We start from the raw sequence: 17,693 nt of genomic DNA, 5'->3' as shown, positions 1-17,693 counted from the left end.
TGAGGCTGAGAGGCAGTGACTGGCCCAAGGTCACCCAGTGAGCTTCATGGCTGTGTGGGGATTCGAACCCTGGTCTCCCAGGTCGTAGTCCAACACCTTAACCACTACACCACACTGGCTCTTTTCTTCCATATTACACAAACACATTTTGAACTCCTCTCTCAAGGCTGTTCCGCTATGGCATCTCTCACCCCAAATGTAGAGTAATCCTAAGATTTGGCACCCGGGGGCAGAGTGGCCCTCTGAGATGCCAACCACCACCCCATGGTGCCTCCAAAGGCCTCTTGCCCCTCCCTTTTTTTAAATTGAGGTTTTGGCTTTTGGGGAAGGTGGTGTGGTTGGAGGATTGCTTTCACAGAATCATGGAGTTGGAAGGGGCCATTAAGACCATTGAGTCCAACCCTTGTCCATGTTTTGTTTTGGGTGTTTTTTGGGGGAAGGGTCTGAGCATCACCAGTTTTTCTTCTGTAGAATGGGCATTTTGCAGTGCTCATGAAGTTTAATTTTCCAAACCTAGCCCTGGGTCAAAAAATGGTTGGGGACCTCTGCCCTAAGCCCATCTCCCCTAGCGTGTGTTAGGGAGAGGGAAGGATTAGCGAAGCCATTTAAGCCTTGAGTGTGGATCTGCATTCTGGCTCTCGTGGTATTTATGCAGCAGGTTTTCATCCCCTCCTGTGATCAAGACAGCAACACACATGCACACACACGGAGAAATGTTATAACAACTTTTTATTCAAGGAAAAGTGAATGTACAAAATATCTCCAGAGCATTTGCATTTAATCTTCCTCCTCCTCCTCCTCTTCATCCTGGTTAATCTGGAAATACCGCAACTCATAGCTCTCCTTGCTGTTGGCCACTACACGCAGCCAGTCACGCAAGTTGTTTTTCTTCAGGTATTTCTTAGTGAGGTACTTCAGGTACCTGGCAGAAGGGAAAAAAGCAGGTAAGTAAACTGACTGGAGCCAAAATGAGGCCACTGGAGTCCAACAGGGCACTCCCACACATAGTTCTCGAGCAGGTTAAATAACTGGAGTGTACGGCAACAGGCTCTCAGTCACTTGGTGTGGTATGCAGCAGCCCGATATCCAACAGGGTGTGATATCTGCGTAATATTAAAGCCAAAGAGTTAGGTACTGGCCACAGACGTAAGCAGCCTGAGAAATCTCAGCTTTCGTTTCATTTCATTTTTTAAGAAACCAAGTTTCTGGTCCTTACTGCTGCAAAGATGGGTACAAAGGTGAGTGGACACCACCATCTGAAACCTGAGACTAGAGGGCTCAGTAGGTCGGGGTGTGTGTATGTGTCATGGCCCTGCACAGTTCATCACCCCAAGCCACGAAACAGAGTTATGGAATTTTGTGCAGTGAGCAGATCAATTTCCCCTAGAAGAAGCTCACAACCAGGGTGTGAAGGTGACAGCAATCCCCTCCTTGTCCCCAGCATCTGCTGTTCAAAGGTTTACTGCCTCTGCATAGAGAGGTGCTATGCCAAAGCTTCCGCTGGAATTTAGTGTTGGGCTGTGACCCATAGGCATTACTGTCTCTAGTTGTTTTCCATAAAGCCTGCAAGTTTGGAGAAGTAACTGTTATCTCCTGGCCTGAGAGTGAGCAGACATCCAAGGCCAGCGGTTGTCATGGTAACGTGAGATAGCAACTGGGAAAGTTCTAACAGAGTCTGTAAGTTGTGTCTTCTGAATATTGCCTCTGAACTGTGAGGCTGGTCTTCTGTGTATTGCCTCTGAACTGAGAGGTTCTCTTTTATGTTTACCTTTGGAGAGAGATGTACCAGAAGGGGGGGTGACTGAAGAAACTCTACATGTATTTACTCTTAAGCCTTTGGCCATAATGTCTTAATAAAGACTCTTAACATGCTCTAATGCTCTGAAGAAGTTTCTTGCTCAACTTAACTCCAATGTAATGTATGCTGTTTCACGCAACAACGCACACATGTCAACATTTAGTGGCTGGAATTAAAAATGGAATTGTGTGGCCATTTATTATTTTCCCCCCCAATCTAACTGAAATCTTTGTGTTTTTCTTTTTTCTGTGATTCTGAAAACACAAAACACAGAATGTGGAACTCGGTAGAGATTTAAGCTTTCTGAGACTCCTATCTTATTTTCACAAAACTTTCTAACCCTCATGACAGTGGGTAATCCCTAAGGACATCTCAGAAACCAGAGAACTGGTTAAGTTTTCAATAATTTATGCAATAACAAGCCACGCAAATTGTCTCAATTTCTTCAGGGTACAGAATTTGTTGGGACATTGGATTTTTAAGGAGGGTGGGTGGGGTAGTGCCATTAATTTGCTCAATTTATACAGGCTTCTGGACTGGCTAGTAAAATAACCCAAACTGTTTACTGAACAAGTATGTACTGGGACTCCTCATTTCCAGCTACCACAACCCTGATGCATTATGGAGGAAAACCAAGATAAATGTCAAATATGCTTCGACAACAGAAAAAAGTGCTTCAGCTATGAGTGTCCAACATCAGTCTGCACATTTCCCTAACAGAATTGTGAATGATTCCTTCCTTCCTCAGATTCTCTCTTGTGGAATCCTGATATAAAGACACTTCAGGAGAAATAAATACACACACACATATATATATAGACACACGCGCACACACAGAGCATTCTGTCAGTGTTTCGACAAGAGATTTGCATCAGAGAAAGGTAAGCTCCCAAATTCTCATTGCAAACTGGTGGCAGTAAGTGGCACTTTCCTAAAGGTGGAAGAGTTAAGGCAGGGGACAGCGTTCCCGAGTGAGACCTCCAAGTTTAAAAAGCAGCACCACACTATGCATGAGTAACTGAAATCAATCTGAGAATCTTACTTGGATTTCATACACTGAGTTAACACTAGATTTACAAAAGGTCTCTGGCACCTGTTATGGGGCAATCAATTGCCATCCATGAAAGAGGTACCCCTGGAACACATAAGCATTTCCTGTGGTGTTGGTCAAGGCTGCGAAGGGCTAGAGAGGTTGATTTATCATGGGAAGGGGGGCTTAAATAGAGCAATGGAAGAATTGCCCTGATATGGCTTTACAACAAGCCTAAACGTGGCGTTACTATTATGAATAACAGAAGCTACAAGGTGGCAGGAGGATTACTAGATTTGCAGACTTCTATAATCAATGGTTTTGACTACAGCTAAAGGGGTTGGGAGGCCTGGCAGGGGTCGTAATTTGGCCCACAAGGCCATTTTGCTCCAAACCATGGCCACCTCCCCATCATACCTGACATCAGGTGGGAGACAGGCAAAGGCGGCATGGCCCTAACTTTGAAGAATGTTTCCAAATGGCTTCGACTGACAACAGCTTGGAAACACACTCCAAAGGCTACGTCTAACACATCACCCATTATTATGATGTCAGGTGATTCACCGGTGGTTTAAACTTGGCCCGTGGGGCTGGTGAAGATAAAAAGCTTGCCCCACTGGACTAAAAAGGTTCCCCATGCCTGTTCTTGATCATATGTGCATCACTCTCACTTAGGCCTTATTGAAAACCTCTTACCGTACGTCTTGCCCGCTTAGCTACATGGCTTACCTGAAATCTAGAGTGATAAGCAAGTAAGAAACAGGAAGTCAAGATGAGGCTTACAACTGAAAAGGTGTCCCTGGGGCCCAGTATCGGACCACTGGTGGCTGGTCGTGAGAACAAACAAGGTAAAAACATCTTGCTTTTGCAGAGTACCACATCTTCCTGTTAGAGAAATAGGAAGTTGCCTTATACTGTCTACGCGGATTGGCAGCGGCTCTCCAGGATTCCAGACGGGGTGCATTCCCAGCCCTACCAAGAGATGCCAGGAAATGAACCCGGGACCTTCTGCATGCAGAACACATGCTCTACCAATATGCTACGGCCCTTCTGGCAAGCTACCCGAAAACAGGCACAGAGACAGTGCCCTCTGTGACATAAGTTAGCCTATCCTGAAATGTATAGAAGTTGATAAATCTATGTAAGGCATGTACAGCTACTTTAGGGAGGATATCAGCCACGATAAAGGCACATGTCATTCACGGTTTGGGGTTCGCCATCCTTGAAGTGCCCGTCCTGGACATAAATTGAAAGCACGCGAGTTACATCTTTGCAACAGCATTTATGTTCTGTATTAGGGATGTCCTGTATTTCTAACAAATAGTTATCATCTGCTGCACTGACTAATTCACTAGAAGGTAACTCTATGTCCTACAAACCTGAAAATCCCAGCCTATCTGGAGTAGTCAAACTCTCTTAATCACTCAGTTTGGCCTATCAGGCATTCTGTTAAGGAGTGAAGCCCAACGTTAGCCTACAGCTTTTAATGCTCCTCCGTGGCTCTTAACATAGCATAAGCAGCTCTCAAAAACCTAAGCTTGGCATCTCGAAGCCTGGTCTATACACACAGCAAAGTGAGGTGGCCGATGAGTGCATCGTACCATTTCAGACTGCAGGTGGGAAGGGCGACATTTTAAAAATGCTCCTTAAACTAATAGATTCCCAGGAGGTAAAAATAAAAATCTGGCACATCTGTGGGCTTCCTGTTGTGACCATCATCATTTATTGAATTTGTATCCCATCCTTCCTCCCAAAGGGCAGGAAACATTAACAAAACAATTTAACAAGAAAAAGAAAGGCATGCTAAGAACAGTGAAAAACATTCCAAAAACATAATTACCACTTAGCACAGTTAAAACACACGTTCTACTTTCAGGATGCTTTCACACTGGGAGCGTCACACACACGGACTGCTGCAGCACAGACCAAACACACTTCCCAAGTCAGCCAAACTCCACAGCAGCAAACGACCTTTGAAGCTTAATTGCGCCACCAGGACCAAAGAAAAAATCCACTTTCCTAAACAAATCTTGGGATGTCCAGGCTGCACTCAAGTGAGATTTCTATAGCCTGCAATTAAGGCTAAGAATAAGATCACAGCCCTCTAGTAATCTGTGGAAAACCCACACATTGTTTCGTGGGCCAGGAGTGGGGAGGAATCACATTGGAAGGCGCTTCAAAGGTCATTAAGTCAAACCCCCCACCCACCCTGGCAAATGCAGGTGACCAGCTATTGGAGCATTCCTGATAGGCGGCTATTCAGCTGCTCAAAAAATAAATCACAAACCTCTGCGAAGGAGCAGCACCCCATCAAAGCAACACATAAAAACAGACACACTGGATGATCTAGATATAGACAAGTTGGAGCGAGTTCAGAAGAGGGCGACGAGGATGATAGCCGGTATGGAGAACAAGCCTTATGAGGAAAGGTTGAAGGAACTTGGCATGTTCAGTCTGGTGAAGAGAAGGCTGAGGGGTGACATGATTGCACTCTTTAAGTACCTGAAGGGCTGTCACATCGAGGAGGGTACAGATTTGTTCTCTGCTGCCCCAGAGGGTAGGACTAGGTCTAATGGTTTTAAGTTGCAGGAGCGTAGATTCAGATTGGACATTAGAAGGAACTTCTTGACAGTAAGGGCGGTTGGGCAATGGAACCGACTGCCTAGGGAGGTGGTGGGATCCCCTTCGCTGGATGTCTTCAAGCAGAGGCTGGACAGCTATCTGCGGGAGATGCTCTAGCTGTGGATTTCCTGCTGTGAGCAGGGGGTTGGACTCTATGGCCTACAAGGCCCCTTCCAAGTCTATGATCTTCTCTAGCATTATACTTTTCACAGTACCCAACAGGTATATCTGAGAAGCCCACAGGCACAGCATGAAGGCAATATACATGAATTCTATCTGGAGTGTATCAGATAATGTGGGAGCATCGCACGCACAATCACTGAGATATAGGAATCAAGCCTTTAGAGTGGTGACCCCTTAACAGCTCCCTCCTGTTATTGTACATATTATTTTTTATTTGTTTGTTTAAAATATTTCTATCCCGCCCTTCTACCCTGTAATAGGGCACTCAGGGCGGCTTACAAAAATACAATCAAGCACATACATAATAAAATTGTAAACAGTAAAATCACATATTAGACAGGCACGGTCTCTGTCACCTTTTTGGCACCTACTGAAGACCCTCCTCTTTCAACAAGCTTTGTGAGTGGAGATCTTTATCCTAGACTGCATCTGTATTGAAGCTATTTTTTAACTGTTTTACATATACACTTGCTTAGAGATTTTTGAAACACTAAGTAGCATACAAATGCTTTTAAATACAATATATCCAACTTTTAAAAAACTGCTTTTACCCTTTTTTCGTTTCATGGTTGTAACTTTGTTTATATAATTGTATATTTCATTGCTGTAATCTGCCCTAGGATCTTATGGTAAAGGCTGGGTAAGAAATCAATCAAATAAATAAACAGTCTGTTGCTCCCCAGCCACTGATAATTCAGAAGCAACATGTCTCTGAAAATGGATGTTCCAGACAGCTTTCATGAATAGTAGCCATTAGTAGACCTCTCCTCCTCGGAACCCCATTTAAAGCCATCAAAGCTAAGCCGTCAACATTATATCCAGTGGCAGTGAGTTATATGCATTGTGTGAAGCAGCACTCAATTTCACTGGGTGACCCTCTTGTCTCATCTTGCACCTGCAGCCAACAGCAAAGACAGCAGCAAGGGGGCAGGCACAACAGCACAGCTGAAGCGTGTCCAACAGGCAAGGCCCCTTAAACCAAAGCTCTCTTCCGTGTTGCCTTCTAACCCCTCCTGGCTCCTTACCTCTTGGAAAAAGGGACCTCCGAGGTGACGGTGATTTTGCTTTTGCTTCTCTCGATCGTTACGACGCCTCCACCGAGGTTCCCGGCTTTCCCATTCACTTTGATCCGCTCCTGCAGGAACTGCTCCTGCAAGAATTTGAAAGGGGATCATTAAGAGGCGACGCCTAACATTTTCTTTATTTTCATGCTGCCCTTTCTCCTCCAGGGCAAGGGTTCGCAAACAGTGAGCTTCGTTCAAGTGGTCCATCTGTAAAAACTCAATTTAAAAATCACGGAGCATCCAGCACAGCACAATTGCTACAACAGGCAGAAAAATCATTAAGTCGTCTGCCAAGAAGCTCAGCAATTTTCAAGTGGTCTGTGCAGAAAAAAGTTTGGGAATCACTGCTCTAGGGGGCTAAGGAAGGTGAACCCGCTTCTCCCCCCACCCCACAATCCATTTTATCCCTGTAACAACCCAGTGAGATAGGTTAGGTTGAGAGACAGTGAACAACCCAAGATCAATCCATCAGGTTCATGGCTGAACGGACAGGGCTTGATCAAGGGGATGGAGCGACTCCCTTACGAGGAAAGGTTGCAGCATTTGCGGCTTTTTAGTTGAGAGAAAAGGCGGGTCAGAGGAGACATAGAAGTGTATAAAATTATGCATGGCATTGAGAAAGTGGATAGAGAAAAGTTCTTCTCCCTCTCTCATAATACAAGAACTCGTGGACATTCAAAGAAGCTGAATGTCAGAAGCTTCAGGACAGACAAAAGGAAGTACTTCTTTACTCAGCGCATAAACTATGGAATTTGCTCCCACAAGATGCAGTAATGGCCACCAGCTTGGATGGCTTTAAAAGAAGATTGGACAAATTCATGGAGGACAGGGCTATCAATGGCTACTAGCCATGATGGCTGTGCTCTGCCACCCTAGTCAGAGGCAGCATGCTTCTGAAAACCAGTTGCCGGAAGCCTCAGGAGGGGAGAGTGTTCTTGCACTCGGGTCCTGCTTGCGGGCTTCCCCCAGGCACCTGGTTGGCCGCTGTGAGAACAGGCTGCTGGACTAGATGGGCCACTGGCCTGATCCAGCAGGCTCATCTTACGTTCTTATGTTGGAACCCAAGCCTCCTAGGCCTTAGTCCAATATCCTAACTACTTCACTAGCCTTCTGCAACCTGGTGTCCTGCAGATGCTTTGGATCACAGCTCCCATCTGCCCCAGGCAGCACTGTGGCTGCAGTCCAAAACATCTGGAGGGTATCAGTTTGAGGATGGCTGTACTGCACCAAAGCGGACATGCAAATAGCCTGAAAAAAGGAGGCACCACTGCCAGCTTCTAAGTGTCTAAAAACCAAAGAGAGTTTTTTAAAAACATAATTTCAATAACGGTTGAGAAGAACAATTGCCCATCATATTCACACAGGGAAGGGCATGCTTAACAGCTGCAAAGCAGGGCCACTAGCCGACTGAAGAGTATCTAGATGCAGGATGAGGAACCTGCAGCCCTCCAGCAACCACCCCCTGTAGCCAGCAAGGCCATGGGGTTTTACCTACACAAGAGCAAGCAATGTCCTCAAATTTCAGCCACTTGCCACTTACAAGTTTCTTTTTGTAAACAAAAAACACCTGGAGCAACGAAAAATATGCCATGAAATCTATTGGCTTTTCCATTGGGGTGGTTTTTATCCCAGCCAATATTAACATACTTTGGGTAAAAAAAAAAAATAACCATGGAGTTTTTCAAATACAAACTGACCCAGAGAAGCAGGTAAGTGGCCTGCTGCTGACACAGCACACTTGGCTTCATTTGGGGGCATTTTACCACTCCGAGATGTATCAGAATTTCATTTGGAATAGTAAAATGTCCCAAAACATTTGCCCCTTGTCACTTTCTCAGTGTCTGCCTAGGAGGGATTTGCACAGGGGCTCGTGTTTTCAAAGGTGCTCCTCTTGCCAGCTGTGAAGATGTACACAGGAGACTGCCCAAAGTGTGATGATACCCAAGGCTCACTTACTGTCTGAAATAAAACTCAAAGCTAAGTTCACTCTGATATACATATAAAAAGGCTGAATTTTATAGTTGGTAAAAGTCTGCATTCCTGAGAGCAGGCGGGGGGGGGGGGCTATACGCAGGCACACACATCAGGAGTCTTTAGGAGGACTAATAAATAACATTTTATATTATTATTATTATTTAGATGATCCAAACACCCTTAATGCAGAGATGTGGCAGAAATGCCCACCCATCTCAGGAGCTGATTTGAAGGAAGCAAAGGCAGATCAGTGGATCATACAAAGCAACAGTGGGTAGCTCCACTACAAGTATGTATTATTGTATTATATGGTATTAATTTTTGTAAATTGTTTTGCTTTTGTTGATGTATTTTTTTATCTGTGTTTATTTCTCTTTGTAAGCCACCTTGAGGGCCTTTGGCCAAAAGGCAGGGTATAAATAAATTTAACATAACGTAACGAGAATGGACTCTGGGCTCACAAGAGGCTTTAATCATTGAATTAGTTTCTTGCAACACACTAGGAATTCTCTACTTTCATATCAATGTGACCTGCCATGCAGTTAGTCGATCAGCACAGCTTAACTATGGGCCCAGGGGTAGAGAGGGGAGAGGGAACCCCTCTCTCCTGACTCACTCTTCAATCTGAAATATTCCCAGTGGTGACACCTGGAAAGGGATTCCTGTGTTCCCTTGTTTCTGGGGAAGTTGTGATCTGAGTCCAAAGCCTCCTTCCATGCAATATATTAGCTGTGCTAATTTCTTGGCTAACCTTACTTCTAATGCCCTAATTTTCTGTGTTCAACATAGCAGACCGTCCTATAGCAAGCAAGACTCTTGGGCCATCCAGCGCAGCTTTCTGTTCCACCCTGACAGGCTCAGACTCTCCAGGGGTTTCAGGTAGGTCTTTACCAGCCCCACCTGGACATGCCTGGGACTGAATTTGGGGCCATCTACATGCAAAGCAGGGCTCTGGCACTGAATTATGCAGCCCTTCGACTACTTCCAAAGGAGCAGCTGTTATATTATTCATTTGGAAAGCTTATTCTCGGCTCAACAGCGATAAAGATTTCTCAGAACCATTAGCATAACAATTAAAAATGTCAATACAGATAAAATAAAATAAGGTACAAAGAGAGAGATACAAAAGTGTAGCAGAATAAATAAAACTCCAGATTTTTTAAAAACAGTGTAAAGATTAATAGATTGAAAAGATCTGGACATGTAAAAAGGCTTTCCCCAGGAGGGCAATCATAAAATTAAGTTATCAGATCGGTGTGGAGAATGGGGGGGGGGCATCACAAAAATGTCCCAATCCTAACACCCAGGCAAACTCACGCAGATGTGCACTTAGGATAGCCTATGCTGAAGCAAAAAACATCAGAGTTCTGTGATATTTCTGTTATAACAACGTATGAAGAACTGGCTGGACATTCCTAGTGATCTGGGCACATCTAGTCCAGCATCCTGTTCTCACAATGGCCAAGCAGATGCCTAAATGGGAAGCCTGCAAGCAGGACCTGAGCGCAACAGCCCTCTCCCCACTCGTGATTCCTAGCAATTGGTATTCAGAAGCATAACGCCTCTGACCATGAGGCAGAGTGTAGCCATTAATCCTCCATGATCTGACAGGGATTTTCTGTAAAATTGGGGTGATAAAACTAAAAAAAGTAGATAAGAGAAAAATCAACTCATTTGAAATGTGGTGATGGAGGAGAGCTTTGCACATACCATGGACTGCAAAAACGACAAATAATTGGGTGTTAGAACCAATTAAACCAGAATTGTCACTAGAAGCCAAAATGATGAAACTGAGGCTATCATACTTTGGACACATCATGAGAAGACATGATTCACTAGAGAAGACAATAACGCTGGGGAAAACAGAAGGGAGTAGAAAAAGAGGAAGGCCAAACAAGAGATGGATTGATTCCGTAAAGGAAGCGACAGACCTGAACTTACAAGATCTGAACAGGGTGGTTCATGACAGATGCTCTTGGAGGTCGCTGATCCATAGGGTCGCCAGAAGTCGTAATCGACTTGAAGGCACATAACAACAACAACAACAAAACTAAATCAAATGTCACGATAGAAAGAACAATTTTGTCCAACTGTTTCCACTTCCCCTGCCACACAAGGGCATAATCGCTGTTCATAAGGAACCCTCTAAAATCTTCCTCCTAGAAGTGCAAAATGTAAAACATTGAATCTAGCTGATGTGAATGCTTCTCTGAATTTATCCGAAATGATCTGATTTACCAAGTCTTGCGGATACAAATGCCTCCCATTGTCCCTGAAATCAGGGTGTATAGCAGCCATACTGAAATGGTTCTTCAGTTCTGTATTCCAAATTTGTTTTGGATAGCAGCTTTAGCCTTGGCATAACCAAGCGCTAACAGAGCATTAGGAATGTATCCAAGGTGCCATAATTTCTCATTTAATGCCCCTTTCCTTCTTGTTTGAAAGACATCAGAGTCAAAGTGGCCAACCCTGCAGGAAAGAAAATCATCTTCAACCAAAAATGTATCTTGTGAACCCACGCATGGGCTTCTATAGAAACTTGCCCTGCCTCCAGCTGCAAAATTATGTTGGGCACACAAGTGGGAACTCTAAATGTGGCTCTCAAAACTTTAGTTTGAATAACTTCAAAAGAAGCATGATTTCCATAGGCATATAACTGAGAACCATACAACTTCTGAGCTATAACCTTGGCAGTGAATACTTGCACAGCCGAAAGGATACACTGCCCCCCCTTTGATGTAAAGAAACCAAAACAGTGCCTTTGCGCTCCTCTGAACATTCCCTATGGCATTTTTGGTTTGGGTTCTCCAGGAGCCTGATGAGTGGGAAAGTACCCCTAAGTATCTGTAAGTTGTGACCTGTTCAATTACATACACATTTATTTACCATCTGTGCTTAATTTTCTGCCTAGTTAAAACTAAGATCTTGGACTTGGCATAATTCATAGTCAGCAATTCTTTTTTACAGTAAGAGTCCAAAGCCCTTAGAAGACGCCTTGACCAATACTCATCAACAAGAGTACTGCATCGTTGGCATACAGGAGGATCAACAGTGATCTATTTTCCAGTTGGGGGGGATGGAAACTAATATTCACTAAATTTTTAACCAATGAATTAATATAAAATATTAAACAGCAGGAACTAAAATACTTAACTGCATTAAAAATTGGAATAGATCTAGACAAATGACCATCACGATTACAGTAGGGCCCCACTCATACGGCAGGTTACGTTCCGGACCCCCGCTGTAAAGCAAAAACTGTTGTAAAGTGGAACTCATTGAATAGAATGGAGTGCAATGCCCGAAAACCGCCGTAAAAGCAGAACAAGCGCCGTATGAGTGGGGCTTTAGTCTCATTGCGTATAATTGCGACCACTGTATTAGCGAAGCACTGTAAAGCAAGGCCCTACCGTACATCTTATCCGCAAACAGGTGTTTCCATATAGGCTGCAGATAAGAGTTAGCAATCGCCTATCAATGTTGGTGGCCTCAAATTTTTCCCAGCCTGTCCCTTGAAATAAGGTTAAAAGCCTATTTGAAATCAATGAAAGCTCCACAAAGCCCCGCCCCCATTTTTAATCCACATTTTTCAGCAAGGTGTTGGAATACAAGGCCCTGATCAACAGTGGAGCACCCCGACCTAAAACCAGCCTGTTTGCCTTCCAAGATATTTCCTTGCTCCGGCCAATTCAGTAATTTCTCATTGAGGTGGCTGGCATATAGTTTGCTAGTAATATTTAACCAAGCTTTGTTAACACAAACTTCACACACGCACGCATGCACAAACACACAGCTCCACCTGTGTCCATTCCAAATTAGGTTGTTCCCAAACAGGCCATATAGCAATGGGTCCTGCTGATGTTGCTGGACAACAACTCCCACCATCCCTGACCAGTGGCAAATTCTGCCTGCTAAGAATGCCCCAAAACAGAACCTCTGAAAGATGAGATAGCAGTGTCCCTATTTCCCAAGATGGCACCGGAGCCATCTATTCTTTCGCATGCAATCTCTGTGTGAGATGCTTTAATTCCAACGTCCTCGCCCTACTCAGGCGACCAAATTCAGGCATGCAGTGGGATTCTGGGGGCAGCCGGTGCCTCCAAGCGTTCAGAACTTACAAAATTGGCAGCATCCATAATACCATCTTCTACCGGATGGGTACAGTCTAGAGTGAACTTCAGGACCTGTTTCTTTTTTTTGCCACCCTTCGTCGCAAGCTTCTTCTACAGGAGAGAGAGAGGAAAAAAGAGCACTATTGTCAAAGAAATACAGCAACACACATCAGAACGGAAAATGTTTTAACAGATCTTGCAAATTAATATGTTAGAAACCACTTTGGTATTTTCCCATGAATGAAAAGTGATATATACATATTTATAACAAAATAAAAGCAAACCCACCCACTGTACCAATGTCTTACAGCGTAAGCAGGCACAAGGAAGCAGGCAGCTATCCCTCCACAATCCCAGACTCAGATTTTTCATCTTTACTTATCCAAAAGACTCAAGGTAGTTCATATTGACTATACACTTGTCCTTGCCGCCTAAAAGAGTTTTTTAAAAAGTAGACTCTAGTCCATGAAAGCTTATGCCATAACAAATGTGTTAAAAGACACTGTTGTTTTTGCTGCAACAGACTAACATGGCAACTCCTCTAGAAATTGCTAGCAATTTTAGGTGCCTCATAGATGATGACTATAGTCATCATGTTGTCTTTGCCTATTGGTGCATGCAAAAAGTCAATGCCTTCTTCCCAATACCAAGTGAGCCCTGCACAGAGAAGCAACTAAGACAACATCAGGTGTTTACCCAAGCCCTCTCTCTCACCAACACTCCGGTTTTACCTCAGCCCCTTTATGTCTCTGTGCTGTATCCTTGCCACTTCTATTAGCCAATACGGAAATCCCTAGTCCTTAAATGAAAGGCTCTACAACCAGCTCTGTCTTGTCTCTCACTTCCCCCAATCCCTTTCTTGCTCTAATCAAAACCATCTCTGCTCCCTCATCCTTGCTGATGCCTTTGATGATGATGCTTCCAAAGCCAAAAACCACTCTTTTCTACAAGCCCTTTCTAAAATCCACTTCTTTCCCCAAGCCTGTCAAGCTACCACAGGAACACCATTGCTTTACTGCCACTAGGTTTCTTTTCATTGGTTTATCCGTCACTATCCCACACTTTCATTCAGTCTAACTGGCTGATGGGAACCCTTCTGGAGAATAGGCCAGAACAGGGGTGTTGTTGGTCATGTGGGCTTAGATGAGGACGGCTTTGGCACACATCACCCTTTCAAGCCAATCCGCCACACAGAGTTCTGGAGGACCGAGTCTGTCAATCGCTGCAGGTCAAAACAGCAAAGAATGGAACTGAGAGGCACACATTGACCATCAAGTACTGGGGGCAAACACCCACTGCTAGCTATCTCCCCTTAATCTCTGTTGCCTAGCTATCACTGCAAACTAGTGGGGTCACAAGCAGATGCTTGTAACTAGTCCTTGTACCACTTCCTGCAGAGATCCAGAAATGCTTCCAGCCAACCAGGAAGCTTTTGTAAAAGCTGGTTCCTTTCTTAAAAACTGAATGTTGCCTAGAGAATTAAAAAAAACCCACAGGCAGCTCATACATTAAATAAAATAAACAAACATCTGGTGTTACTCAGAGCTGACGCACTGAAATTAATTACTAACTTACTCTGAATAGGCTTTCTCTGAGTAGGACTTAGATGGATACAATCCCTGGCCGCCACTTATTAACAGTTGTGTGTGGCAGGCAGATAAGTATTTTTAATGGCCAACTATCCTGTGGTTTAGTCCAGCATGTGGGGCAGTCAGGCCTTCCCTAGAACAATACCTCCTCAGCTTATTAGCCTAAAGGCAAAAATGACGTCAGTGTGTGTGTCTGCATGTACAGTACACTTGTACTATAGCACACATCTGACACAAACTCTACCGCACTTGGGCAGTAGTTTGTAGCTTCACTTGCCAAAATGCGGCAGTTTCTTTAGAAGTTGACAGGAAAATGTGAAGGCATACCATCTTTTTTAATTATTTCGTTAGATTTAGAGTTATATCTTGATTTGATGTTAATTTTTAGTTTTCTTATTGTAAGCTGCTTTGATTAATTCAATAGGAAAGTACTAACACACACACACAGTAACATAATACTAACACACACACTAATACAATATTACTAACACACACACACACAAATACTAACACTCTGAGCTCTTACAGGACCAAGAAACTCAACTCAGGATAAGTTTTGAAAATCATGGCTGGGTCACATACCAGGATTAGCATCACTGCAACCACCACACACACAAACGCACAAACTTTCTTTCATATGAGCAAATAGATGTTTCTTGATCACACGTGGGGAGGAAAGCAAATCAATGGCCTAAATCCAATACAGTTTGGGAAACTTAAGCCCCTTGATATCAGTGACAGTACGCAAGCTTAACCAAATGTTGGATTTGACGTGGACATAGAGTGCAAGACAGACAAGGAACACCGGCAAACCTTATCGACTGTTAACAATCAACGCTGCACGACATGTGTTTACAAATAGACATTTGCTGCACTCATGCTACAATGCAAGGGTGTGGAACCTTTTTCAGCCTGAGGGCCGCATTCCCTTTTAGACAGCTTTCTGAGGGCCACTGGCCAGTGGTGGGCGGGGTCAGATGCAAAAGTGGGTGGAGCAACAAATGTAAAATTCTATCTCTGCGCAGAAGGCTTGTTTCTACACATGCTCACGCACTCCTCTCTGTCCTCCATCGAGGCAAGGAAGAAGCATTATCTCCGCAACCAGGCAAAAATGCTTGGGGTGCAAAGCAGGGCCAGTGAGGGGTGTGGCCTGGGGAGAGAGGCCTGGAGGGCCGCATTCGGCCCCTGGGCCTGAGGTTCCTCACCCTGCTGTCACGTGACCTGGCCTTCGCACCCTGGCATCACATTGCAGGCAGGGGAGCGTGCACCTACTGGAGACGTGGGGCTTGAAATACTTCCCCGCGTGCAGAGCTGTGGCCACAGCCCTCCAGTGATGTCATTCTCCCTCCCCTCCCCGAGACAGTATACTTAGCTGTAAGCCAGTGGCAAGGCAGACATGCCCTGTGACAGGGATGGGGACCCTGCGGCCCTCCAGATGTTGTTGGGGCCCCAGCTTGCCATCAGCACGACGGGAGCTGGAGCCCCAAAGGCAGCTCCTTGGGGTGCTCCAGATTAAAGGGGTGCGGGCGCAAACGCACAGGCAGGCCGGGCAATCCCCAGCCAGCTCCCGCCTGGCGGCCCGACCTCGAGCCCGCTCTCTCTGGGACCAGATTCCGAGGGCTGCAGCTTAGCTGTTCTCTGCACATGCTCAGAGAAGAAGTGGGGAGACCAAACCCTAAAAGAAAGGGGGGGCTCAGCGTTGTGACGGTGGCCATGAGGCGGCCTACCTGGCAGGGAGGGAGGGGGCAGGAGGAGGCCTACCTGGCAGGGAGGGAGGGGGCAGGAGGAGCCGCCCGGCAGCCCCCCTTCCCTCCCTATGACGCCACCCCCAACCCGTTCCTTAGTCGTCTATGACGTCACGGCCCTCCCCCCACCCCCCTCCTCCGGCAGCCCCCACCCCTGGCCCTCTTTTCCAGGGCCCGACTCGGCCGGAGACTCACCGCAGGCGCCATGGCGGCAGCAACGAGGGGGAAAGAAAGGAAGGGCGCCCGCGCGCATGCGCCTAACTGGGCCCTCCCCAGGCCCACTTCCGCTCTGCGCGCTTGCGTCAGGAAGGGGAGGTCGGGAGTAGGCGGCGTGCGCGTGCGCACCTCGCTCATAGGAGGGGAGGGGCGGAACCATGGAGACGAGCAGAAGGTGCCGGCTTCCGGCCGGGGGGCGGGATGGTTCTTCGAGCTCGGTAAGCGGCTCGCGGAGCATGCTGGGAGGTGTGGCGTTTCCGGGAGGGGGGAGCTCAGGGAGTCCCACCCCGGTCCTTTTGGGGCCTGTGGAGAGGAGCGAGGCAACAGAGCCCGGTGGCACATTATGGACTGGCCGCTTAAGTCTGGCAGAAGTTTCATTGTCACGTACCGTTTTCATGTTACCATATTCCTAAGAGGAGCTCGAGGTATCGGCCCACCCCTTCTCCTGTCCTCACAACAGCCCTGTGAGGTAGGCCAGGGCTTGAGTTGGGGGCTGGCCGAGTGTGGGACCTCAGGAGAGGCCTGCGCGAGGCCAAAGGGGGCCAGCCAGGCGTCCCTCCTGCGAAGCCCCCGAGTGAGCAGGGCCTGAGGGCAAAGAGGGGCGCAGCCGGGTCTCTCCCTGGTGCGAGTGCGGCGCCCCTGCGCTGGAGGGCCGCAGATATTCCCCACAACGATCCGGGTCACAAGATGGCCTTTGGGGCTCCTCCAGCCACCCGCATGGCCCACGGCCAGGGGTAATGGGATTACTGCTTTATATATTTATTGGCACGTTTTCACTGCCCCTACGTGCTTCCTCTCCTCGCCATTTTGTCCTCGCAGCAGCTCTGCGGGGAAGGCTGGGCTGAGAAGATCTCCCAGTGAGCTTCATGACGGCTGAGTTGGGATTTGAACCCAGGTCTAACCGGGACACTCTTCACCGCTGCAGGGGGCCACAGATGACCCCACACACCAGATGTACAGGGAGTCAAAATAGCCATGAAAAGTACTTTGAGAGTTTTGTTGTTGTGATTTATTAATCACCTTTGACATATACATCTCACCGTGATGAGCCAATCATAAATCAAATGCATGCAACATGAACACAGTGGCTCTTCACAGCAGCAGAGATTGATGTGATAACACAATCTCCCAGAAGAGGGAGACAGATGGGGTGGACTGCTGTCAGCTCCTCTTGGTGCATCCTCTCTTTGAAACTTTTCTATTCCATCTGGTCATTACAGGAACTCTGTAACTAACAAATAATGCCTGACTTTTCTTCTGTCCTCCGTGGCGCAGAGTGGTAAGCAGCGGTAATGCAGCCAAAGCTGTGCTCACGATCCGTGGTAGGTAAAATGAGTACGCTGGGGGGTAAAGAAACGCC

At 46.2% G+C, this 17,693-nt stretch overlaps 1 protein-coding gene across 1 annotated transcript; it reads right to left on the bottom strand.

The window, feature by feature from the left end:
* Positions 1–714: 714 nt before the first annotated feature.
* On the bottom strand, positions 715–16,421 carry RPL22 (ribosomal protein L22). The gene is made up of 4 exons (XM_061601851.1): positions 16,313–16,421; positions 12,790–12,894; positions 6,659–6,783; positions 715–922 (listed from the first exon to the last, which is right to left on the bottom strand). Exons 1-4 carry the CDS (start codon positions 16,322–16,324, stop codon positions 778–780), a joined length of 387 nt encoding a protein of 128 aa, XP_061457835.1. The 5' UTR covers positions 16,325–16,421; the 3' UTR covers positions 715–777.
* Between the last annotated feature and the right edge of the window lie 1,272 nt (positions 16,422–17,693).

The sequence above is a fragment of the Rhineura floridana genome, chromosome 18, assembly GCF_030035675.1.
Source record: "Rhineura floridana isolate rRhiFlo1 chromosome 18, rRhiFlo1.hap2, whole genome shotgun sequence".
NCBI lineage: Eukaryota > Metazoa > Chordata > Lepidosauria > Squamata > Rhineuridae > Rhineura > Rhineura floridana.
The sequence above is the reverse complement of the archived record's forward strand: the minus strand, read 5'-3'. Positions and strand labels throughout refer to the sequence as shown.

Bases quoted from the DNA above. Each gene is read 5' to 3' on its own strand.
- RPL22 (XM_061601851.1), bottom strand. The intron at 6,784-12,789 runs GTAAGTTCTGAA...AAATTCTTGCAG, and splicing joins TTATGGATGCTGCCAATTTT to GAGCAGTTCCTGCAGGAGCG. The intron at 923-6,658 runs GTAAGGAGCCAG...CCCTTCTGCCAG, and splicing joins GAGGTCCCTTTTTCCAAGAG to GTACCTGAAGTACCTCACTA.